General features: G+C 42.0%; 2 protein-coding genes across 2 annotated transcripts in view; one reads left to right on the forward strand and one right to left on the reverse strand.

Annotated features, from left to right (window-relative positions):
- LOC108096053 (dual 3',5'-cyclic-AMP and -GMP phosphodiesterase 11) overlaps positions 1-10,834 on the forward strand; it is a 34,445-nt gene extending 23,611 nt beyond the window's left edge. Inside the window, 13 exon segments of the mRNA XM_017197399.2 lie at positions 275-710; positions 1,203-1,342; positions 2,483-2,633; positions 4,079-4,234; positions 4,611-5,132; positions 5,555-5,731; positions 6,912-6,998; positions 7,063-7,230; positions 7,290-7,399; positions 7,458-7,646; positions 7,709-7,925; positions 7,985-8,068; positions 8,125-10,834. Coding sequence (XP_017052888.1) covers positions 275-710; positions 1,203-1,342; positions 2,483-2,633; positions 4,079-4,234; positions 4,611-5,132; positions 5,555-5,731; positions 6,912-6,998; positions 7,063-7,230; positions 7,290-7,399; positions 7,458-7,646; positions 7,709-7,925; positions 7,985-8,068; positions 8,125-9,339 — 3,652 coding nt within the window. The 3' untranslated portion in view covers positions 9,340-10,834.
- A 92-nt stretch (positions 10,835-10,926) lies between these two features.
- Positions 10,927-26,652, reverse strand: LOC108096054. The gene is given in 10 exon segments (XM_017197404.2): positions 10,927-11,468; positions 11,529-11,682; positions 11,750-12,158; positions 12,222-13,754; positions 13,820-14,037; positions 14,103-14,378; positions 14,780-15,117; positions 15,119-15,513; positions 15,825-16,405; positions 25,910-26,652. Coding segments are annotated over 10 exon segments (4,182 nt in total). The 5' UTR covers positions 25,948-26,652; the 3' UTR covers positions 10,927-11,228.
- Between the last annotated feature and the right edge of the window lie 380 nt (positions 26,653-27,032).

The raw sequence follows: 27,032 nt of genomic DNA on the forward strand, positions 1-27,032 counted from the left end.
GAGCATAATCTACAAAAGAAAGATTGTGTTTATTTTCCGAATTTTTAAAAAAAGTAGAAGAACAAAAATTCAATTAAAAAAAAACAAACCGACAAATTTATAATAAATAATAAACCTGAGACAAATTAATAATAATATTAATATAATATTAATATTAATATTAAATTCCAATTAATTATTACTATTAAATATGAAATATGTATATGTAATTTAAAATTTTTTAATTTCTCTATTGAAATGTTCTTGGTTTTAAATAATTTCCCTTTCCTTATAGAAAAATCTCTGCTCACGAGTTTGAGCGCGGTGGTTTGCTGAAGCCGATTGTCAATACCATCGACGGCACGCCCACATTTTTGAGCATTGGTCCGCCGTTGGACAACGGGGGCGTGGGCGGCAGCTGCGGCAACCTGCAGAACGTCGGCGGCGTCGTGGCGGGACAGTATCAGTATCACCACCAGCAGCACCACCACAACCATCCGCATCTGCACCACAGCCAGCACAGTCATTATCAGGCGGGCGGAGCCGTTGGCAGCAGCAGCTTGGGCAGCTCCACTGGCGGCGGAGGAGCGGGAAGTGCCCCCGGAATGGGTGGCACTGGAGGAGCCGGAAATGGACATCAATATCAATATTATCATTGCCACCAGCGACCGCAGCGGTTGTCGCGCAACGAGCTCAAGCAGCTCGATGAGAAGGAGTTGATTTTCGAACTGGTAAGAGAAGAAATATTTAATTTATACAACAAAGTAATATGGAATTTTCCCAGTCTGTAACATTCCCATTTGTTATTGAATTCCTACAAAAATTTTTTTTATACCTGTTTTAAATGTACATTACCATTGGCAAATATACTGCAATCCAAATTTGATGACGAGCACCTTTTTATAAAAAAAAGTATGAAGTGATTGTTGAGTATGTGAATGAGTAGATTTTCCCAAGAATGCATAACCATTAGATATCAAATTGATTGTTCGCGCGAATCCAGATAGTTCGTCAATGACTATTTGTTGAGTTCCGCAAACTTAGTTGTTTGCTGGTCCCATTTGGCTTTGTTGTCGGCCCATTGACGTTGTTATCGGCAAACACTCTAAAGACGTCAGTCACACTCTGTATTTCCCCAAAGCAATTTCTCCGCTCAATTGTAACTGCTTATTTAAGCTGATCAGCCGTGTAAATAATCATACAATGTCTGTCATCGTTTCCAGGTAAAGGACATTTGCAACGAGCTCGAGGTGCGCACTTTGTGCCACAAGATCCTCCAGAATGTTTCCATACTCCTGAATGCCGATCGAGGATCTCTTTTCCTGGTGCAAGGACGATGCAACGGACCTGACGGACTCAAAAAGTAAGTGTATAAAATGATGTATATATGAAAGGCTACGAATCATTGTGAAATTCAATCATGAGTTGTCTCAATTTCGTGATTTTGGGCTTAATAAGTATCTAAATAATGCTAAATGATGGCCAATTTGGGGAATGGAATTTTACGTGTCTTGTGATGACTTATCATTTTATTTACCAAAGGTGTTTACTAAGTTTAGCGATTTTGAAACTTAAATCAATGTCCTGATTCTACAAAATTGCTCTTAAAATAGATTCAACAGTAGCATTTTGAAGGAACTCATTGCCATAAATTTCTTTCTCAGTTTATAAATAGAACTGCAATGCAGACACACATTTATCATAAATCAGCCCCATTCTATTAGTCCAAAAGAAGACTGAAACTCCGATGCATATAGCAATCAGCCAAGTTGCCCCTTATTGTGCAGTATTCTCAGCAATTCGTTGATGACTTCATATAGCTGCATTTTTGTGGACATTGTGGATAGTGCTCCCCAGCAAATGCAGCTGAGTTGAGCTTCAACTTTGTCTTAGCAACATTTTTATGACATTTATTTTTGGCATTTTATGAGTGCGTTGCGTGGCTGCTGCGACTCCTTGTCCCCCCAGAAATTCGCTCCATAAATGCCATAACCCCGGCAGGAACCTGAAGAGGGGGGGGGGCATTGGGGCATGTCAGCCATTTTGTATGCATCGTATGACGCCATTTTGCTGCCAACACTAATTGCAATTGTCTGCACGCGCATTTGCCAAATGCATACTGTTGGCAAAAACTTTTTAAAGCCAAGGAAAAGGAACAGGAAAGCAAAAAAAAAAGGACACTGAGAAACAAATGATTTGGAAGGGGAATCAATAACAATCAATTAAATTATATTTTTAATATATTCAAGGGATATCATTTCTATTTGTAGAATTTTAAAGCCTTCTCCAATTAAAAAATTCCTTTGGAACTTAATGACTTTCGTTATATATTTTCTTTATTTATGGCAAAAAATATTATTATTATTATTTCCAACTTTCAATGACTACGTTTCCCCCAGTGGAACGGCAAAAAGTTTGCATTGTGTCCGATGACAATAGACGATAGTTGCCGCCTGCAACACAATTTATAATTTTCAACTTTGAATCCTTTTTGCCGTTGCAGATGCCTCGTCTCGAAGCTGTTCGATGTGTGCCCCCGCAGCACCGTGGAGGAGATGGAGCAGCAGGACGAGGTGCGGGTGGCCTGGGGCACCGGAATCGCCGGACATGTGGCCGAAAGCGGAGAGCCGGTCAACATACCAGATGCTTACCAGGTCAGTATGACTACCGTACAACAACCAGTCGGAAGTACCAAAAACAAGTACTATCTTGAGGGCAAATTTGACAAATTTGAATGCCAACTGGGTCATAAATCAACCTCAGCTGTTGGACTCGGAGATTATTCATTCGATTGCAAGATTTATGGTAGCAGATACCATTTGGGAGTATGAGTGTACGTGTATGTATGTGTTTTGCTCTTTAAGTTTTCAATATTGCTCAGTGAACTCGGTGGCACCAGCACTTTTCACATTTCCCAGCATTTCCTGGGCGTTGGCCACTCCCACATTTGCCCAATTTTTTCGGCAGTTTTTCTTTCGGCCTGTCTGCCAATTGGAGCGTAATTAATCTTACGAAAAGACAGTAGGGATGTTATATCACCAAGATATGGACTTCGAATGCCTTAATACGTTTTCGTGTTTTCTGTTTTCTGTGCTTAAAGCTGGTCGGCTAACGATAACAATTGCGGCTTCTTGAAATGTTTTCCCTCTAAAGTCATACTAAGCCAATGAGTGTAGATAAAATGCCCGCAAATACGTGACGCACAGACAGATCGCTTGTGCCTTGTAGATCTCCTGATTGTTGGCACAATTAATCAAGGCCTAAATTTGACACTTGCCGGTACCAGACAGCGCGACCAGCAGACAGAGAACCGGGCCCAAATACACTGAAAGTCAGCCAAGTCTGGGTGCGAATGAGCCGCATTATGATGGTTAGACACACCAGTTACGCTCGGGTGCAGATCTCTTTGGTCGATCCCAGTGGACTTTTGACTCGGCTAACTAGCTGGCCAAACAAATGTCAGCCGGCAAGAGGCAGCGACAGTCGGTGGCGTCTGAAAGCAGATAACCTCCCGAATTTTTGAGGGGAGAAAAGTGTATGGATCATGGGGAATGTGTGCCAAGTGGGACTGAAATAGATTGGGATAAAGAAAAAGTAAGATTGATAGAGAACATGACTTTGTTTGGCCACAATTATCAGATGTATTTTGGGGAGAAAGGTGAACAAACAGTTTAAGAATTTAAGATAAAATAAAACAATAATCAAATAGACTTGATATGAAAATATATACTGTAGTTATAAATAAATTAAGTGTATTATCAATTCATGGATAAACTGTTTGAGAACTTGAGATAAAATAAAACAATAATCAAATAGACTTGATATGAAAATATATATTGCAGTTATAAATAAATTAAGGTTATTATCAATTTATTCAATGCATGGATAACTTGTTTAATTCAGTTAAATGTACCAACTTTAACCACCAATTTAATTTCAAACAATATATAAAGAAAAATCGAATGGGGAAGTATAAACAAATCTGCATAAAGGCTAACGTACACAAAGATAACGTTAACAAGGAAAACTCATTTAAATGGGATACTAATTCGTGCACAAATTAATTTCGTTTCCAACGATTTCCCAATTTCCCCCGCAGGACGAGCGCTTCAATTGTGAAATTGACTCGTTGACCGGCTATCGGACGAAGGCCTTGCTCTGCATGCCCATCAAGGATTCATCCGGGGATGTGATTGGCGTGGCGCAGGTCATCAACAAAATGAATGGCGAGTGCTTCTCCGAAATCGATGAAAAGGTGAGTGCTTCTGGATGGGTTGAATAGTGGCGTTTCGAAACGCGGAAAAACGGAGGGGAGGAAAAGCGGGAAAGCCATGTGGAGATCGCATGACGGGGCAGTCAGGGATGGTTTCTTTTGTTCCGAATAAAGCCGCATAAGAGCTGCACACCCACCCAGTGGCAAATTGCATTCATTATTCAACAAAGGGGGGACTTGTTAAGAAAGCTTAGCAGAATGTCAGGCAAAATGCCATCAGGGATTATCCGATATGTGCGCCTGCCCCTGCGACTCTCTCATAATTTTATTTCTTTTTTCTTTTTTTTTTATGTGGCAACCTCTATCTTTTTCCTGGCTTTTGAGTAATGTTAATCTTTTGCGGTAATCCCCTTTGCAGGTCTTTGCCTCGTATCTGCAGTTCTGTGGCATTGGACTGCGAAACGCCCAGCTGTACGAGAAATCTCAACTGGAAATCAAGCGGAATCAAGTGCTCCTGGACTTGGCCCGCATGATCTTCGAGGAGCAGAGCACCATCGAGCACATGGTCTTCCGCATCCTCACCCACATGCAGAGTCTCATCCAGTGCCAACGGGTTCAGATCCTTTTGGTTCACGAGGCGGACAAAGGCAGCTTCTCGCGGGTCTTCGACTTCGAGGCGAACGATCTGAGTGAGGAGGAGGCCACCTCGCGAACCAGTCCCTATGAGTCGCGGTTTCCCATCAACATTGGGATCACTGGACATGTGGCCACCACCGGGGAGACGGTCAATGTGCCGAATGCCTACGAGGACGATCGATTCGACGCCAGTGTGGATGAGAACTCCTGCTTCAAGCACCGCTCTATTTTGTGCATGGCCATCAAGAACTCGCTGGGTCAGATCATCGGAGTCATCCAGCTGATCAACAAGTTCAATGAGTTGGTAAGAGCGGGGAATTGATTTGAGAATATAAATAAAAATAATAAAAAAATGGATGCATTAGATAGATACCACAAAGTTGAATCAAAATACAATTGGATAATTCTAAGTGTTAATTAACATACATTTTGTCGGTTCTAACATTCATTCATTATCCATTTAAATCTATTAAAATATTTACATACTTTTGCTTTAAATATTTTATTTAAATTTTCATGACCATGAGAATTGTAATAAAGACTAAATTAAATATTTCAGTACTAGTATACATATTTTAGTGGCATGCCTAATAAGAAGCCACACTTTGTAAACAGTTTATTTGATTATTAAGTACCTTCAAATACCTTAACTCCTGTGAAGTATTTTGCAATAAAAGCCGCAATAAGCATAAAAGGACTAATCGTTGGCCTTATCTGCTCCCTCAGGACTTCACCAAGAACGACGAGAACTTCGTGGAGGCGTTCGCCATCTTCTGCGGAATGGGCATCCACAACACGCACATGTACGAGAAGGCCATCGTGGCGATGGCCAAGCAGAGTGTCACCCTGGAGGTGCTCAGCTACCACGCATCGGCCACCATGGACGAGGCCCATCGTTTGAGGGTAAGTTCTGAGTTCTCCTATTCCATTCTCCCATTCAGAACTCCTATTCCTCACCGGATTAAATTGCCCTCACGGGTGCCATTCTACGGAGGCCAGTGAAATGCTTAATTTTATTTGCACTCACTTAATTTGCCCGAGGCCAAGAGGTCGTCCACTAGTTTGAGACTCTCTCTCTCTCTCTTTCGCTTAATTTTTACGCAGGGCCATAAATTAATGTGTCCTGCCTCCCTGTTGCATTGTCTTCTATGTGTTAGCTTCACGGTTTTTATTCGTTTATTATTTCCCAGTGTGACAGAAACAGCAGCAACAAGCTGTCGCTCTTGGCCACCCCCCACCCCCTTTCCCTTTCTCCACTTTCTCCCCTTTGCCCCTTGAACAAAAAAGCTTCAACGTGTTGACAGTTGTAATTAGTTTGTTCGCACAAGTATGACAAAAAGAAACTTTTCTACTGAATCCGTGGGTCTCCTCCGCCACACTCTTGCCAGCCAGCTTTTCATCGCCGGACACTCTCTCTGTAATTATGCTGGGAAAATTATGACCGCCTGTCGACTTGCCCAGCCAGACAAAGATGCTGGGTTATTAATTTTAATTAAAATTATGCCATACTAGGCTCTATTCGCACAACGAACGCAACGCAACGGGACGCAGATACGATTATGGCATCAAGCTGGAAAACCCTTTTTTCCGGTCCGCAACTGCCCTTCCCCCCTCCTTTTTTGCTCAAGGGGTTTTCCTTCGTGGCTTGGCGGGAAAAATGTCAGAAATTTTGATAAACTTCTCAGCTTTGGTGGCTAATATAGCACCATTTACATTCGCTGACAGCAAACGGATGAAGGTCCGGTGGGAGATTTTTTCTTTCTGCTCTCGAGGCGTCTTGGGTTTTCAGCAGTTGAGCACGTGCTGGTTTATTTTGAGGTGTGCAAAATAAGTGGCTCTTGGTCAAAAGTTTAAAGGAAATTTCGTGGGATTAGGGGCATTTAATGTGGTAGATTAATCAATGAATTTAAATACCCCATTATTTAATTAAAAAATTTGCCAATAAAAATTCTTTATAATATTGGTTGGATGATTCTATTTTTGTTCGTATAAATTAAGGGCTACTAAAATACTTATTAAGGATTTATTGCTAAGCAAAGTCTTATATTATTTGCCATATTTAAAATAAATAATTTATTTTTAGCGTCTTCGAGTACCTTCAGCTGTGCATTTCCGATTGCACGACTTTAAGTTCGATGACATACACTTTGAAGATGACGATACTTTAAAGGTAATTAACTAAAACAAAAAACCAAAAATAAAGCAATATTATTTAACTAAAATTTATTTTTTAGGCCTGCCTGCGCATGTTTTTGGATCTCGATTTTGTGGAACGCTTTCATATTGACTATGAAGTTCTTTGCCGTTGGCTGTTGAGTGTAAAGAAGAATTATCGCAACGTTACCTACCACAATTGGCGGCATGCCTTCAATGTGGCGCAAATGATGTTTGCCATTCTAACTGTAAGTAGTCAATTTAATTAAAATATTGTATAAATAATAATTATAATTTTGTTTAACAGACCACTCAATGGTGGAAGATCTTTGGTGAAATCGAATGCTTGGCGCTAATTATTGGCTGCCTTTGTCACGATCTCGATCATCGAGGGACTAACAACTCCTTCCAGATTAAGTGAGTAATTATAACTATAAACAAGGTTAAAATACTTAATAAATTATTTGCTTTATAGAGCCTCATCGCCTTTGGCTCAGCTGTACTCCACCTCCACCATGGAGCACCATCACTTTGATCAGTGTCTGATGATCTTGAATAGTCCCGGAAATCAAATCCTGGCTAATCTGTCCTCCGATGATTATTGTCGAGTTATAAGGGTGCTGGAAGATGCCATTCTATCCACTGATTTGGCAGTGTATTTCAAGTGAGTTTAGCTTGAAGCAACATTTGTTGAGTTGGTTTTTAAGTTCTCTATTTATTTTATAGGAAACGAGGGCCCTTCTTGGAGAGTGTGAGCCAACCAGTGAGCCATTGGGTGGCCGAGGAGCCGCGCGCCTTGTTGCGTGCCATGAGCATGACTGTCTGTGATTTGTCGGCCATCACGAAGCCGTGGGAGATTGAGAAGCGTGTGGCCGACTTGGTTAGCTCGGAGTTCTTCGAGCAGGGTGATATGGAGAAGCAGGAGCTCAACATAACTCCTATTGTGAGTTCAACAAAATTTATTAGGCGATTAAAGTGTTAATGGTAATATATCCTTAACAGGACATCATGAATCGCGAGAAGGAGGATGAGCTGCCCATGATGCAAGTGAACTTTATTGACTCCATTTGCTTGCCTATTTATGAGGTTTGTATGGGATACTTTTTCATGATTTGTTGATATAATATTTATGTATTTTATAGGCCTTTGCCACCCTCTCCGACAAGCTAGAGCCTCTTGTCGAGGGCGTGCGCGATAATCGCGGCCATTGGATCGATCTGGCCGATGTGGTGAAAACCAAAGCTAGTCAGGATCAGGATCGAGAGCCAGAGGAGCCGAAGGAGCAGCAGCAGAAAAATGTGATATCGAACGGTGACTGCAAGGCGATGAGTGATGATGATGCAACGGCGGCTGCAACGGAAGCGAAAGCGGAATCGCCAGCGGCGGACAACCAGCAAGGCCAACAAGCAAGCGTAAATGGCCCCCAAGTTGGCAACAACAGCAGCAGTCCCACTAATAAGAACCTTGCCGTCGCTTCTCATCCCACCAGCACCCAGCCCAGTGAAGATGATGATGATGATGGAGATGGAGATGCAGATGGAGTTCTTGAAGCAAATGCAGATGCAGATGATGATGGGGCAGAGACCGTCGAGGAGAACGGTCACGATGCCGAAGTGGAGGAGTTGTCCTATCGCTCGAACAGCAGTTGCAGCTCCTCAACGGCCTCCAGTCGTCTGTCGACGCCACCGCCAACCGGCGAGGATGACAGCACACCGGTTTCACCCTCGAAAACGCTGCAGGCCAAGCTGGTCGTGGCCAATTTGAGTGCCCTGCAGAGGCAGTCCTCCAATCCGAGTGGCAGTGGCAGCCAGAAGCAGCGCTGCAAGAGCTGTGATCATTCGAGGAGCGGCATGCAGGTGCGCAAGACGAGTTCCCTGCGCGGAGCCCAGGAATTGGAAACCAAAAATGGCAGTAATGCTGCTCTCTGCAAAAGCACGCCAGTGATCAACAACCACAGCCATCAGCATAGTCACAGTCACAGTCACAGTCACAGCCATAGTCACAGCCACAATCACAGCCAGCAGCACCATCATCACCATCATCATCATCACCATCACTCGCATCACAATCATGGCCAGCATGGCATCGGAATTGGCAGTGCCAGCATTGGTGGCAGTGGGCTAATTAGCCTGACCACGCCCCTTTTGGCGGCCGACAGTGATAGGATACCAAAAATAGTGGGCAAAATTGGAAATCTCGATGGTCTGCCCTTTGCCAATGGCATTGGTGGCACCCCAAATGGTCATGGTCTGCCATTCGGCAGCTTGCATCATCATCATCACCATCATCATTTGCTGGCGCGTCGTCATTCGGAGACTAATAGCAATGTGGCCACCGCTGTGGCAGCTGAAAAGTAAAAAAAAAAAACACAAAGAATAAGAAAAACATCCCAATCTAGTGTGTTTCTAGAAGCTCAGAAGCAGTCAAGGGATCAAAACTTAAGCTCAAAACTCTTGAACCATATTTACGATGTCCGAAAGTATGCAAGAAATTATTTCATGTACCACATACTCGTAGGCTCCCATATGGTTTCCCCTTAAAAAAAGAAACCCCTCTGTAGCAAGAGTTCCGGATCACATTAGCATATCTTCAATATGTACATAGTTCTATTCATCTCACCTCAAATCGCCACATAGCAACACTCATCTTGTATATAACATCCACTTTGAGCAACAGTATCGCAGTGCAGTAGGAAAGTAGGATTGTGAGGAACGAAGGAAAAAAAAACACATACCATATAAGCAAATTGTGGCACAGCAATTTGATAGCCTACAACTAAAACTAAATAGAAAGATTCCTATAAACGTATGTAAATCGTATATATACTTATGTATGTGTATACTTTGATCTGTGTGTGTTTGTATGTTAAACAATTTTAGTTCGTTAGTTAATGATAAAGCAAAGAAGTCAAATTCTCTAGATGTTTAAGCACCAACGAAACAAACAAAACGAAAAATTGTACCAAAAAAATATTGTGGCAGAGTGGCAAGTGGATTCTGCAATTGTCGTTTGCTTGCAAGTAACGCTCATCTTTTATGGAACACGGCAAGGATATAAAAGTATTGTAATGTCCCGAAAAACACACATATAGTGCATATACGAGTACGATAACGATGTGTAACTTAACCGTTAGTTGAATTATCTCTATGGGTACCAAAAGTCTAACTTTAGTAGCATTAACCAACCGCTTAGTGATGATGTTAGCCAGGGGCGGACGCAGAAAAAAATTTTGGGGGGGGTCCGGCCAAAAAAATTTTTAGTTTATATGGTTGAAAGGCCGTGTGCTGTAAGGAAATTTGAAAAAGTCTGCGATTTTGGGGGGTCCGAACCCCCCAAACACCCCTGCGTCCGCCCCTGATGTTAGCTGTCGAGTAACGAAAAAACCGATCCGATCGCGAACCTAGATTATAATAACCGCCCTTTATCCCGAAACCGAAATAAGAAAACAAAACAAACACTAAGCGCTTTGAATCCCCCGTCTCAGCGCTCTTTTCGAATTTAAATAATTGTAATGTTATGCGATAATAAGAAATGTATTTGTATCCACATATGTACTCGATGGTCTCAATGGGCTGGCCTACTATGCAAAACCCAGAGCATCAAATGAAAGCATTTTCCTAATGAAAATCAGCACGTTTAACGCTCTGTTTTTCGCTCGGATTTACTGCTCGTACATATTTCGCAGATGCGTCTATATAAATCCGTGTAATCCTTCTTTAGATTAAATTGTACTTTGTGAGTTTTGTTATTTATTGTCGGCATTATAGAGAAACCTATCGAAAATACACAAAATATTTGCTGTAAAGGACCATGTTCAATAAGGCAAAACTAAATAAAGCAACATAATATCTACAGAATGTGTTTTATTACGCGGATTCTTTACTAAAAGCTCTCTCTTTTGAGTAACTTAAATCCCAATTACCTGAAGAAACAACAAGTACTAATTATTTCACTCACATTAAGTGTTTATTATAATTTGTTAATAGTTATGGTGTAGTTTTAATTAGGATATAGCTAGCACACTGCGAAAAGCGAGTGTTTGATGATGGGGCCGAGTGTTTTGTATTTTATGACGTACAGAACTGGCGAGTATACTATATATTGATCCCGCCGTTGCATTGGACAAGTCTTTAGGTAAGCAAACAACAAAGAATCTTATGTACAAACGCAATGCAAGAGTTATTTACAAAATGCGTCATAATTGATTGATCCACCGCACTCAAAATTGTATAGCTTTTGCAGGATTCTACAGGGAAGCGATGAAGGGCGTGAGGTCGGGGAACTTGAAGAGATTCTGGTTGCGGGATCGGGTCACTCTGGGCTGAGCCTGTCCCTGTCGCTGCTGGGGATTGAAGCCACTGGCCTGCTGGCCGGTCAAGTAAATGCCGCACTGCGAGTTGCAAACCTCGTCGCGCAGAATGGCCTCCTTGGGCCACTGGCGAATCAACTGGCCGCAGTCGGTGATGCGCAAAGAAGCACATTGGGCCTACAATTAAGATTTAAAATTTAGTAAATATTTTATTTTAAATATTATTAGTTAACTTACTCCTTCAGCGGAGCAAACGCAACTTGTGCAAGGCGATGGGAAGGCAGACTCGCCAACACGCACATTTCGGTTGCCAATTTGACAGCCCTGAACATTTTCACGCCAGGCATTCAAGTCAATCTGGGGCATTGACGCGCAGGGCACACGTGGGTTGCTAAAAAAAATTATTTAAAAATTTATAAATAAAATAAAACATAATTTAAATAAATCATTAAACTTACAGGAAATTGCTGGGCAAATCGAAGGCAGCACGCTGCATATCACCGGTGATCTCGAGATTCTCGCACACAATCTTGGCCAAAGTCACCTTACGGACCTCAGCCAGCTGAGCCTCCGTGAACTTGACCTCGGGGTTCTGGTTCTCATACCAGAAGCGATCGCATTTGCGCAACTGCCTGAACTGGATGCCAATGATGCAGGCCAACGTGGGTCCAACTAAGCCTCCCTGAAGAGGACGTTCAGTCATTGCTCCTGGGAACAGATCAATGTCATCCACACTGGCGTACACCTTCTGGAATCGGTTGATGACCTCGGTGGGTATTTCGCGGCTCAAGTCGTTCCAGTTGGTGGCACGTTTCAGGTTGCAAAGGGCGCGGTAGTTGTTGTAAGAGGGAATGCCATGATCACGAGCTGAAGAATATTTTAACATTTTAAATAATTTATAGAAATATAAGTAAAACAAGGTAAACTTACCTCTCTGAATATTCAAAGCAATCAAATCAATGCCCGAGAAGGGAATCTTGCGGTCCTCGAACAGATGGTTGGTCACCTCTCCAGTGATAAATTGATCCAGAGTCTCCATGGGAGTGGCCACCAGACCACGCAGGATTTCATCAATGATTCCGGGCTGCAGAAGGTTATCCATGCGGAAGAAGCCATCGCGAAGGAGTAGAGGAGGTTCCACCGGCTGATGTTGGACACTCAAACGAGGAATGTGAGGACGCAGCAGGGAGTGACCAATTCGGAAGGCAGCGGCAGCAAACTCATTGAAGACAATCGGAGAGCAGGAAGGATTGTAATCCTTGTAGTAACCCTGAGGCAGAAGCTTCAGGCCATAGAGATTCACGGCATTCCAGCTGAGGATTCGGGGCAGGAACTCGTTGAACACAATGTGTTGCACCTGGGCGCTGACAATCTTCCTGGCATGATGGAAGAGCTGCTCGCCATTCCAGTGGGGATTCACTCCGCGCAGACCCTCGACAATCCGGTTGTGTTCGCGCAGGAAGGCGGTGTGGATGGCAGTGAGACCTGGCTGCTCGGAGGCACGATCATCGCCTCCCAGGAAGCACAAGCCATTGCGGGATTTGCATTCGGGATGGGGACCCAGTGGCAGCAACTCCTTGCCCCTCACCTGAGTGCTGTTCATGCGACCCGAGAATCCTCTCAGTTTGTTCGACAGACAGGTGGTCTCTCCATAAACCATGGAGCCATCCAAGAAGTGGGTATTCTGATTGATCTGATCGCGGGGACCCAGCGATTGCTGGCCGGGCAGCGATCTCATCGAGGGGAAGCAGAACCTCTCGCCACTGGTCACATTCACCTCGGGATAGTAGAAGTCACCGGCTGGCACCGGGAAGGGATTGCACTCGGGATGCACCGTCTGCCGGGAATTGCAGGGTCTGCAACTGGGAATCGACTCGTGGAAACCCTTGTGAATCGGCGTCAAAGTCAAATCGTGATCCACAAACTGCGCAAACTGCATCACCATCAGGGAATAGCGAGTGTGCAGATTGGAAATATCAGGATGGATTGTGGTGGAAATAGTTCTGGGATTGGGCAACTGGGTGCCAGTCACTCCAGTGATCCTTGGAGCCGAGATGCCATCCTCATACTGAGCGGGCAGCAAACGGGAGAAAGTGGTCAGTGACTTGCCCCAATTGGGGTTACGCAGGTTGTTGCACCTTCCGGACATCGTTCGGAATGGCGAGTTGGCATCGCACTGCTGATTGGGTTCCGGGCACTCATCCAATGGCTTCTGGGCACCGCCAAGCAGTCCACTAATGTCCACCGTTTGCAGGGTATCGGTGAGTTCGTTGCGATTGAAGGCATTCTGGTTGGGATTGAAGATCTGTCGCTTGCGTCGAGTGATGTGGTTCAGGGTCTTCACAATCTCATTGGAGGTCAGCTCGAAAATCAGCGAGGAGTTGGCCAGATTCAGAGCAGCTAGATTGGCCTTGCTGAAGGAAGCAGCTGTGCCATCAGGAGAACGGGCACTGATGCCACCCTCTGTAAAAAAAATTAATAAAAATGTAGTTAATATCATATAAATATATAACATGTTTATAACTTACTGGTTCGCCACACTTCGTACTCGAAACGCTTGCGTTCCTCCAGTTCCTGCTTGGCTCTTTCAACTGCAGCCTCGATCAATTCAGGACTCAGTTCAGCAATGGCTTCCTTGGTGGCAGGTTCCACCTCTACATGCTCCACATGCACCTCATCTTCGGGACTCACTTGCCAAGGTTTCAGATCGAACTTGGGCAGCTGATCGCAGTCCAAAACGGAGTTCCTAAAAATAAAGAAATGCTCTAGATTTTATGTTCCTAAAAAATAGTGGAGTAATTATTTACTCACAGGTAATTATCCTCCAGAATGAACGCCTTGGACTGAGCGGTGCTAACTTGATGAGATCCACACAGGAGACCAGATAAAGAAGTCTGGCGAATGCTCTTCAGTTGCTCCAAAGTAAAGGAGGATGGTGGAATCTCATTCTCATACCAGAAGCGATCGGTTTGCTTCAGTTGCTCGAACTGCAGGGTCAACAGGCAGCTGATTGTGGGTCCAAAAAGAGCTCCAACCACTGGCTCCTCAAGCAGAGCACCGACTAACAAATCAATATCCTCAGCGTTTCTAGTAGAGAAAAGATAAAATATTTAATAAATAATTATATGTTAGTTGTTTTAATATATTCAACACTTTGTAAGAGAACCTTTAACAAAAAACAGGAGATTATAATTTTTAAGCTCAATAAAGATCTCAACATTCTTAAGAGATTAAACTCCAAAGTAAAATAAAGCCATATCATATTTAAGCGGAATACATTAATACAAGATACAAGTATTGACCACTTAATGATTTATGTATTCAACTTAATTCTGACCATAAAAGAAAAATGAACCAATTTGGAGTTGAATTTTGAGGTAATCTCGTAAAAAACACAAAGTTGAGTGCCCAACAATTAAGCAAACCGGAATTTAAAAGGTTCGCCCCAGAATGGTGTTTTATCACCCAAGAGCGCCATAAAAACTCACTGGTAAATGTCACGCAGATTGGTGATGTACTCCTCGGGAATTTTGGACACCTGAGCCAGGGTATCGAAGCTCACATTGGCAGACTGATCGGCAAATCTCCGCTCGCAGAGATCGAGGGCATGGACATACGAGGCAATTCCATGATCACGACCACGATGAACGGCCAAAGCCAACTCGGACCAGCCCTCGGCATTCGTTTGACTGGGAACTAGTGATTTTTGCAGGGCAGCAATGGACAACAGTTCGTGGGCGGACATCTTCTTGGCCAGCATTTCGGGGGGATACATGCTCCAAAAAGCGGGAATCGCGGCGGTGGCAAACTCATTGTAGATTCCTCCCCCTCACGGAGCTCGAATAGTTGCTCGAATGCTTCTCGGCAGTCAGTCTCAATCCCTCCTTGGCCGTGGTCTCCTGGCCCAAAACCAAGGGCAAGAACTCGTTGTAGGTGATGTGCTGAATGGTGGCCGTGATGATCCTTCTGGCCTCCAGGAACACATCCTCCTCGGACCAATCGGGATTGATGTGCGCCAGCCGCTCGCCAATGTTGTTGTGCTGCTGCAGCAGAGCCCGATGCAGGGCTCCAGTGGCCCCAGCCACCTGGCAGTACTTGCAGGACTCCACCTTGACTCCGCCACTGATGTAGGTGCGCAGCTGGTCGAATTCGTGGCGAGTGGAGCCGTACAATCCGGAGCCATCGATGTACGCCGAGGCAATGTTCATCTGCTGGCGAGTGTCTGCAAAAAAGGAGAGATTATTATAAACATATTAAAGTGATTTATATATGCATAAATTCCTAGATAATAAAAAAGTAATTTAGATATTTTTATAATCACAGAATTTATTTCATATATTATAAATATAAAATGTTTTCTAAAAATGTTTTGATTTATTCTTTAGAAGAAAGATTTTGAATCGAATCGATAAATCTTTTTCTATTGAAGAAAAAGAGTTGTGTGTTTAAAAAAAACGTATCAACATTTTTAGAAATATTGAAATATTTTGAATTAAGGTTTTTTCCTTTTTAAGTAATATAGTTTTTACTTACGTTTCTGGCACGCCTCGGCATCGAATCCTGGAGCGGATCGCTTGTACTCCTTGCAGTCGGGTCCTGCCCGCACGAAGCACTGCTGCAGCTCGCTGGGATCCTTGACGGCGGAGTCCCGCTCGCAGCACTTTCCGGAGATGGGCAGCTGACCGACCTCCACCAGGTCATTGGCCAAGAGTTGACCCCAGGCGGGCAGCATGGCAGTGATGTGGGCGTGGCGCAGTTCACCCTCCACATGGCGCTGCAGTTGCTCGATCACCAATTCGGCATCGGGCAGAGCATGGGTTCCCTTGGAGGTCCTTGGCTGGCTAACTCCATCGGCGTAATCCGCAACCAGCAAACGTTGGAAAATATCTCCACGGGCTCCCCACTTGCGGTGGGAAACGTTGTTGCACTCGGCGGTTGGCTGGCGGTACTTGCTCGGCGGGCAAACGTCATAGTCACCGGCCACACTGCCCTCCGCCTCCTCAGAGGATCCACATTGGGTCAGGGAGCGGGCACGCTCGGAGCTCAGGGCATTAATGGCGGCGTTCTCAAGGTCCTCGGGGATGCGGAGTGTCAGACTGGGAGCACAAAGGCACCTGGAAAATATAGGAAATAGAAAACAATCAATTAAACGGGAGGGAAAATAATAAACACTTTTAAATAAATGCGAGAACAAAACAAAAAATATTACTTTCACTTTAAGCAACAAATAAATCATGTGAAAGTTTTATGATTCCCTATAAATTCTACTAAAAAATTAAATCCAAATGAAACTCTATAGATTTTGCTTTGAAGTTATGTTGTTATGACCTTTAAAAACAAGTATTTCAAATTTCAACAAACAATCCCATATTTAATGTCTTTATCACTGGCTTTGGATAATTTATTTAAAGAGCCGACTTTAAATTTAGATTTTAAGTTATACATAGAAGAGCAAAAAACAAGTTTTCATTAATAAAAAAAACTTCCATTTTATTTCTCTCATTCATTATAATAAATCCCCATAAAACAACACAACCTAGGAATAAAACACAATTAAATCTTTAGTTAATTAGACCTTAGTTAATGAATGACTCACGGAAACAACTATACATTCTTTCTTGATCAATATCCCCTTAGTCATTAAATGATTGCCATCCTGTTGGCTTTACCCCAAAAATGCAAAACATTTCGAAAGGTTTTTCCTGCAATTTCGTTATCAGCATATCGGTTTACCCCAAAAACTCCGACCACGTATCATTAATTTTCCCTGAATCGGTTCCGTTTCATTCATTCATGGGCTCGCATTGCATTTTCCGGCATTTAATTATAAGTTTTCCCACATCGACGTCGTTTGCTCACACTGTTAATTAAACAAGGCCCAGACAACGCAAACGCAAACTGAAAACTTAGCATATAGAAAAAAAGTATATGATAGAGGAGGCGTAGGTCTGCGATTTTCTAGCTTACCGGATATGAGAAGCGTCTGTCGAACCAATCAATTTCGAATTATGAACAATGACGCCGCCTGTCCAAGTTTACCGATTTACCGACTGCCCCCAAAAGGCTTTGACTGACTGACAACTGAGTGAATAGCTTATTAAGCCCGCACTTTGTCCGCCTGTCATTATGTTATTCTATTGATTTCGGCCAGCCAGCCTTTGGCTCACGTGACGGAGTTTCTTTTGTGGTTGCATTGACATTAATTTCCGAATTGAAGTCTTTTGTCAACAGCAACAATATGCAATTTATTTACGCTTGACGTCAAGATCCGAGATTATGCAACACTCGGCAATCTTGTGGATGTGGGCGTAGAAGATCCGCTTTTAGAACCCGCCTAATGAGCTCATTTCAATGTTTGGGTAAACGTCCTCACCTTCCCCTACATACATTTTTTGGCCAACTTCGAGATACGAAATGATATTCAAACAAAGTTACCCTTCTGGTTTCGGTTTAATTGGTTTTATCTTCGCTCAGTTTATTGAGTTATACTCACGTATATTTTGTTTAGCACTCATTTCAAAGTTGAACGTAATTTGTGGTATTTCGTTCGAGTTGTTAAGACGAATCTTCAAGGCTTTAGCTCGTTTTTTTTCGGATACTTTTAAGTGACCGCTTGATGAAGTCTATTTTGAAAGATTCCAGTCGATATTAATGATTTAAGATATCTGTGCTTTCGGTATGAACTTGTTCAGAGTTCAAGAGCCACATAAATCTGTGTTGTTTATGAACAAACCGCAGGAAATGGCTGGCTTAATTATGGAAAAGTTTCCCATGGCTAAGAAATACTAGGCGTGGCATCTTCAACACAAAAACATCTTGGCTATTATGCGGTAATTTGGGTCACTCGCTGGTAAGCCAATCTCCCCCATTTATTCGCAATCAACGAAAAACCCATTGCAAAAGTTAATTCATTATGGCGATTCTGGCAAAAAGAAATGCCAAGTGAAGTAACGATTACCGAAAATAATTCGTAATGCGATTACCCATTTGCCAGGTGTCGTGGCTGCCCATTGGGGCCAGTCGAATAATACGTTGGCCAATATGCATGCAGCAGTCGGCAGGCAATTGGCACACATAAGTTAATTTATTGCCGGGCACGAGTAATCCCCTTTTAGTTGTTAAGCTGTGCTTGTGCAGAACTTGACTGCCGTCACGAGTCTCAAAAAAAAAAACAGAAATATATAAAAATAAGATAGTCGAAACTGAGCTGAAAGCGAAAGCAGAAGTGCTGGCAATTTACATTTGTTTGTTTATGGCTTTTATGCGGCACGGAGCGGGTCGTCTGGTATTTATGTCACCAGCTGAAATGCAAAAATGTGTGTCATGCCTCGCCACTGATGGCACCCATAAAGCAAACAAACAAGCCAAACAAAACTCCGGTCGAAGAAAAAAATATAAAACCGCAAATAGAAATGCACGGCACATGCGGCGTATACGTTATTTAACAGCATTATGACATCAATAGTTAGCATTTCTTTTTTATTTTTATCGAGCCCTCTTGGTTCAACAATTAAATAAATCAAATATTGAAAAGGAAAGTTCGTGTTGGGTTTATCAATCAGTCCATTTGGCAAACGGAAGCAGAGATCGGCTTTAAGTTGTCATAAGCCTTTTGCATTCAAGTGGGGATTTTTACTGAGTTTGCTGATTATCAGAAGATTTGCGTAGAGGTTGCTTGAACTTGTTTTCGGCGAAATTTATTTATTTGTTTGACATTTTTTTGGTTTTCTCAGCTGACTGGTCGGCAAGAGGAAACGGCGGCCAGTATGGTAATCATCGAAAGATGATGATTTTATAAGAATTTAACCTGAGTCAAATTCCTCGTAAAACTCGCACTCGATTATCGGTCAGATCGACAGCTTTCAGGGTAATTGTGTTCATATTGATTGGCGCTTATTATTTAGCTGCTTAATTCCATTGTGAACGGCAACCCGTGGTATTTGCATTTTGTTTACGGCACCTTTACAATCGGTAGTCAGTCATTGGAAATTACAAAACACGTGAGTAAGAACTGTAAAAATACCAAATGGCAGATGTAACAAGTCAAACCAGTTGCGGTGAAAAACTGATGAACGCGTGCCAATCCTAAAATAGTTGACTTTTGTCTGGCAATCAAGCGACTTGCATAAGCGCATCTCAATTGCAAACGATACATCATTGTTAATGTGGCTTATTTAATAAATATTGCACAAGCATTGGCTGCCTGGCAAATTATGCTATTTTGCGATTTGCATAAATTCCCGGCGATGCCGATAAGCGATTTATGTTCAATTTGCAAGTGCTGATAGTTCGGTAGCTGTGCGCAATTGAGAGTCACGAATTAATTGTTTGTGCAAATCATGAGTTAAGTGGCCTTAGATAAGGCACAACCCACACACACAGTACCACACAACTTTGCCGCAGCATAAGAGTCTAGAGTCTAGAGTCGAGAGACTTGGGAATACCTAGAAATAGAAACGAAACGAAATCTTCGAACACCCGCAATTGCTTTTGCGCAATCGGCGGGAAAACAAAAGACTTAGGCAACAAACTTGACTCGCCGCCAATTGCCAAATCATGCAGCAGCAGCAGCAGCAACAGTAACAGCCACCTCAGTCGATATAAAAATTAATTATGCACCCGAAGAAGGCTTACACAAATGGGTTAGTGTGGCAGCCAGCAAAAGTAACAAATCAACACAATTGCGGAAGCCATCGAGTGTTTGGTATGCGCATTACTCATGCCAACGGCCGTTTGACGTCGTTTTCATTATCAACAGTCCGCAGCTGTTGCCGGCTGGCCAAATATGCCAAACACATACGTGTATACTATATGTATATATAGACATCACTATCCGTATGGCTATAGCTTTACTTGTATGTATTTGCACGCCTGTCGGCGACTGGCAACACCCCCTGGGCATCCATGTCTTGCTGCAATTACTCCAAAGGCACGTAGCGTCATCGTCATGTGACTTTGCACATGATTTCCTACCACCAACACAGGCCGAAGGAAAATCAGCAACACCAGCGACAGCAGCAACTACTACCACAAGCACATGGCTCGAAACAAGAAAGCGAAAGTATTTTCCATTAAATACGAGTACTCAATACTCTTCTACTTTATTCTTTATCCCTAAATGTTATAAAAATAACCTTAAATGTCACCATCAGTTACATGTGTAAAAAATATAGAAAAATATTTATTTATTTAATTTTTAATTTTTATAAATTAAACTCATATTCTAAACTGCCAATACCCACTTATGTGTCTTTAAAATTACATTTCATAGTTTGGCTAAAAAGCTTGTCAGTAGAGTTCATTAAGTTTTCTAAATGGGTTTTAGACAATTACAAGTCTTTTTAATTTTCCGACGAAGTTTAAGAATAATAAAATACATTTTTAAACAGTTGGTTCACATATGGTGGTGCACATGGTGGTACAAAAATATGAAAAACTTCTGCCAAAATCAACTCAAACAGTTTCCCCATCGTTTAAGTCTGGCGTTTTCCTGCCATCAAGTGTTGATCATGTGATCAGCGCTATACACTCCCCAAACACTCTTTGTTTCACTCGAACGTCGTGGTTTCTTTGTCGTGTTTATTACACAGCCAGTTTCTTGGCTCTGAACATTGCACAATGGGTAGGAGTACTATAGACCGGGCCAAAATCAGACAAAAGGCTAGGAAAATACTCGTGATTGAATACTTGTTCATTACGCCCTCATACACTTCTTCTTTGAACCGATGAGGAAATATGAATGAAAAAACAAAAAAAAGAGGCAATACAACGGTTCAACTGAAGATGTGCATACAGAAATTTTCAAGTGCACTTCATTACCATAACGATGATCATTTGCAACTTTGATGATCATCCGACATCAAAGTTGAATGCAGGCGGGCATGATGCAATTTTCATGTTTACCTCTCTTTTCAGTGACGTTCATCGATGTGGTTTCAAAAAAAATATTGGTTACATTGCCAAGTCTGTTGTTGCAGATGTTGCTGTGGCTGCTGCTGGTGAACGCCAACAATAAGGCGTGAAGATCATAATTCTATGCCAGTGTGTGTCCCCATGGGGCCGTTGCTTTTTATGGCAAGAAAGTGTAAACGCTGGCAAAGTCACGCGCCGCAGACAACCATACGACTATATAGCTATATGGGTATTCGAATCTGCGGATAGCGGGGCGTAACTTTCGTTTTCATTGCGAAAGTGCATACAACTTGATATTGGTAAACAATTCGAAAAGAGCTGCTTTTTGGCCCCGTATCTCAGTGTGAGTTATAGAGTGTTGCCTGCATGCAAATCGATGGGGAGTTTTCCTATGATTTACTACCAAATGCCAGTTGGTCACTGACATCAAGGTCGCGGCTCGTTGGCCAACAGTCGATCCATTTGGCAAAAGGGAAAAGGCATTTAAAGCGATTATAGGCCTCGAACTCCCTAAATGGCGCATTAGGGCGACAACACCGATATGATCGTCTATAATCGTCGTGTAATTTACCAAAATTGACAACGCACCCAGGTGTGTTTGGTGAAAATTTTCGTGGGCCCAAAAGCTGTGAAATCTTTTCGGGCAATTTAAGGTGAAATATGAGAAAGTTAAATGAGCTTTTAGGTATGGAATTTAAAATAAAAATTGATAAAGGGGAATTGGGGAAGCAGATATGCATATAAGGTGAGTTAAAATGATAGGCACAGAGTTTAGGGAAATTTATGGTAATTTAAACAAATCAAATATAATTATACTTAAAACCCAATACCTATAAAAAGACCTTTAAACATTCAAATAACTCTTTTAGGTTTATGTTTCCAAACCCATTTAAATCACCAACTTCATAACCATCTTCATCCCACTTATGTAACAAGGCAACCTGCCACATCGTCTTTAAAAGACGGAAGATGCCGGTTGCTCTCAGCAGGCAAGTGTCAAAAAAATAACTCAAAAGGCTCTTTAAGCCCCATTTGAAGAGCTGGGCATATTAACAAATATTTAGTTCCGTTGCCGGACAGCAAAATTACTTGAAAGCCCGAAATAAAATAAGGCCCAGTCAAGCCTGTTGGCCACTTCATCCTGTTGAAGTTGATTACGTCTTGCGATGGCAACAACAAAAATTTCACTTTCGTCTGTTTGGCATTTTGCTTCAGATTTTGTTATTGGACTTTTTATTTTTTTTTACCCCAGATGCCTTGTACCGTTATCTTTTTAAAGAGGGGAGCTCAAGCCGCATCCGAAATTTCTTTTAACCCAAATAAACCAGTCGCAAACACGATGTATGGGTAGACATTTTATATATGTTTTGCGGTTGATTGTGTCACATTTTTTTTCGGAATCGAAGGGAATGACTGCCAGTTGTATTGGAAAAGACAATTGGCGGCCAGTTCCTTTTAGATTTTTGTCTGGTTTCGTTTTCGGTTTCAGCTGCTGTGTATATGGATCTATATACCTTTTTATTCGGGCTAGCGTCAACCCGTTTTTTGGACCCACGTATGTAGAAATAAATAAAAATAAATAGTGGTCAGACAGGCGCTGCCAGAGTTGGACACTCGCAGAAATATTTGTGGGCTTTGAATTATTCTTGGCGGAGCTGAAAACAAGTTGAGCAACGGCTTCTTGATTTATGGAAACACTTGAAGTTGGCCAACGACAGAGTTATGCATGTTCTCTCAGGGTCAACAACTATGTACCCCGATCTCCAGTTCTGATTGCCTTTCACCAGGAAGCCCGAGGAAGAAAAGGGATTTCGGCCATCTTGCCGTTGGCTTCATGTCAAATAGGTTTATTCATCTTTTCACTGGCCTAACTTTCGGAATATTTTCTCAGGGTCAACAACTATGTACCCCGATCTCTAGTTCTGATTGCCTTTCACCAGGAAGCCCGAGGAAGAAAAGGAATTGCGGCCATCTTGCCGTTGGCTTCATGTCAAATAGGTTTATTCAACTTTTCACTGGCCAAAACTTTCGGTGCCCAGACAAACGGTGATTAATTAGCCAATATATTAGACTTAGACTTAAATAAAAAACGTGTCTCAGACACGGCAAACAGCGAATGATATAAATATGATAAATGACGGACCATCGAAAGACGGGCGAAACTTGCAAATTAAATTACAAAAACACATAAAAACGAATTCTCGACTAAGAGAATTCGGTTTCAGTTTCAGATTTCGAATTCGGTTTTAGCCTTGAACCCGCCGTTCTGTTTTTGTTCTGTTAATTGCTTATTTATCATATACACGCTGGCTAATTGATTTTTAAGCAGTTCTAGCAAACAAAAAATAAGACAACATCTTGACTAATTCTGAATACTAAAAAGCGTTAGTCGAAGAGGCGGCGCCAGTTTTAATCTGAGTTTAAGTTTTCTTTTGGCCCAGGTGCTAATGGATGTCTGTGAAATAGATTAATCACAGACAAAACACTCAAATGATAGCTTTATGAAGATGCGGAATTGCCGGGTGAGAAATTGTTTAAAGCCATGCATAAATTCTGTGATAAATTGGGCTATTAATAATTGTTTGAATTCTTAAGTTTATGTTTGGATGAAACTCAAACTTTAAGTTGCTGATCTAAGATTATTTTTAAAATATACTAGTTGTTAGGTATAAAAAATGTTCTGCTTATAGGAATTAGCAGAATTCTCATTTATCATATTTACTTTTTTTAGTTCTCTCTTACTTTACTGAGTTTGACCTTCAAAAAACTCCCACATCCTCGGCAACTCCTTCTATTCTCTTTAGAGGCACGTGTCACCCGACAATTTTCACCCACATCCGCATTGACCTTTTAGCGGATGATTGTCAATTCAAGTTCGTTGCCTAAGTCTTTCGTTTCGACCCACGCTAATGCTCCAATTCACTTCAAATATTTCGCTCGCAAAAATCACAGCTATGTGTGTCCACAGTTTGTTGCTTTTGGAAGACCGGTGACATCTCAGTTGGGGGCGCCAAGCCTTGACGCCGCAGTCAATAAAAAAAATGTCAAAAAGTGTTTAAAAATGCTCGTATGGTGTAAAACACTCGAGAAAACTTTTAGCAAGAATTCTACGACATTTAAGTGACTTAAGTGTGTCAACTAGACAATGTCAGCATCTGGCAGCGCAGTCGGCGATCGGCAGTCGGCAGTACTTGTGCTTAATTTGCCTGAGCAATCAAGTTGCTCGGCTGCATTCTGAGCGTCGCCGCATGACTAAGCCAAAGAAGTCACAACTGGCCAAGGCCTCGAAAATAGTAAATCTGTTGAGCCTGGTCTGGCCACCAATGTCGCCAGTCGGCGGGGGATTATCCAATCCATTGCATAATAAGTGGCCTGCTAACGCCGCGTTCCAATTTGCATAACTTACACACACTGATTAACACAAGACGCCAAATTAATGCGACCGGAGATAGGAGATAGGAGTTAGGAGAAAACTTTCTACACTTAGCGGCAGCCTGTTAAATTTACAACAACCAAAAACTATATATGAAAATCTGTTATTTAAATCTAGGCTTCATCGCGGTGCTTCTCCATCGATAAAGCCAGATTAATTGCAGGCCTATGAATTGGATACGCCTGCAAATTATGTAAAGTTTTATGCTTCGGTTTCTCTTTTTATATATATATATATAAATTTGGGATGCCTACGTTGGAAATTATGTCAATGCGGTTAACACAAAACCGAAAAAAGAGGCGAGCAGCGCGGACTGAAAACGAAAATAAAGTCATGATTGTGTAACCGTTCCAAAAACCACCTGGCACGACACACAAACATAAAAAGCGAAAGAGTCTTTTGTTGCCGCTGACAACTTTTTCTCTTCGATTTACCTTGGCATCTTCCCAGCCAAGAGAGTGAAAAATGAAAGTGAAACTTTTCAAATTGATTTTTCACCGCCGAGCAAAGAAATCCGATCCGAATCGATATTACATGATCGCCTGTCTTTGATCGCCACCACCTCCAATAAATAAATAAATATTTATATGCAGATATAATCAAAATGAATCCACATCATGCAAATTCTTGAAAATAGTGTTGTCGATTTCTGTGGAGTTAATGAAATGCCTCAAGGACCATTAAAACGGGGAAGTCGAATCGCTCAGTGATAAGATGACTGACTCTGTCAATATCTGACTTCCGTTGACGCTTAGAAAATTCATGATTAATGATGCTCGGTCCTCCGACAAAGCGGCCAAATTGCGTTCGCATGCCTTACAAACTATAATTTGCCTTATAATGACCATCTGCGTTTTATGTTTTAGTTGTGTGGCTCGTTGTAGTAGGCCGGCCATTTGGCCCGAGCGCTAATGCTCCGAGCTAATGCATAAATAAAGTCATAAATGCAGCTGAAATCCGCCTTCAAAAATATGCCAAAAAACTAGTTTCTAAGGTCACGCATTTAAGCCAAGATTTACATATTCTTGCAATTAAATTAGCAACTGGGGGAGTTATGCAATACTAATTAGGTGTTTAGAGGACGCACTTAAACACTTTTAAGTTATTTTGAGACATTTGTTTAAGTGTTTGGTCCTTGTGAACCTAAAAGCAAAGTCAAATACGTTTGCAATCTTTAAATCAGCAAAGGAAAAGAATATTTAAAAGGAACCACACACATCGCACATTAAACACTTTTTAACAATAATAACTTAATTAGAAGTTTTTAACTCACCATAAAATTAAACTAATCAGCATTTCTGGCTTCTTCATGCTGAAGCCGATGGCTGCTCCTGCGGCAACTTTATTTGTTGTGCGTTTTTAATGAGGATTTAAATTACACGACTTACTAGTTTATATAGTTTAGACTTATTAGCTCTTTGTTATACAAAATAAATAGATTTAACTTATATTTGGCACGTTTTGCGAATTTGTTGATGAATATATTAAATAAATATATATATGTGTGTGTTGCTAGCTATTCTCCTGGCTGTGGATCTCCTTCTCGTTTATTTTTTTATCTCTAGCGCTTATTTGGCGGGTTTTGCAACGGGCGTGGAATTTGTCACCAGCGGTGCGACGGAGTCTTGCCAAAGAGATTGTAACCGATGATGTATGCTATGATTTGTATCCTTTCGGTAATTAGCATAACGTTGGCAATGCAGAGCACAGCATTGACCCGAATAGCAGAGCGACGAGCCTATCTTGGCCACCAAAATCGATTGTAGTTGTGGTAATATATATATATATTTTGTTGTTGTTGTAGTTGTGTGCTTTTTAGCCGTGCACACGACTCGATCGGTGCGAACGCGTCGACGAACTAAAACTGAAACCGATATGGAAATCGAAAACGAAAACGAAAACGTAACCGAGAGCCGAGACCAAGATCCAAGATCTTTATTAGAGACCCAGACCCAGACGATAAAGCCGACTCTGAACGCCTGAACGCGGCAGAGGCAAAAACGTATCTGAAAGCTGACAGCTTCGGTGGCCGGGCTTAAAAGGCACTCCACACAGACACCAAAACGGATCTGCTGTAAGCCAAGCTTCACCCCATAGTGAAACCGGTAACACCGACACCGAAGCTCTTCTCTCTCTCTCTGTCCTCTCTCGTTGCTCTCTCTCTCTTTCTCTCTCTTTCTCTCTTGGCGTCTTGAGCTTGAGTTTGAAGTTTTGAGGGGAGAAAGTAAAATGATGCGACTGGCGTACACTCAACTACACAGCATGAGACAGGGCCAATATACCACCAATACTGACCAGCAAAAATAAAAAAAAAATACATAAAAAAACAGACAAAATACCATACACAAAAATCAGGCCAAAAACTGACGCTTTTGTTTCGTTTGCGGTCAGAGGCT

Source organism: Drosophila ficusphila, unplaced genomic scaffold, assembly GCF_018152265.1.
Source record: "Drosophila ficusphila isolate 14025-0441.05 unplaced genomic scaffold, ASM1815226v1 contig_127, whole genome shotgun sequence".
Classification (NCBI taxonomy): domain Eukaryota; kingdom Metazoa; phylum Arthropoda; class Insecta; order Diptera; family Drosophilidae; genus Drosophila; species Drosophila ficusphila.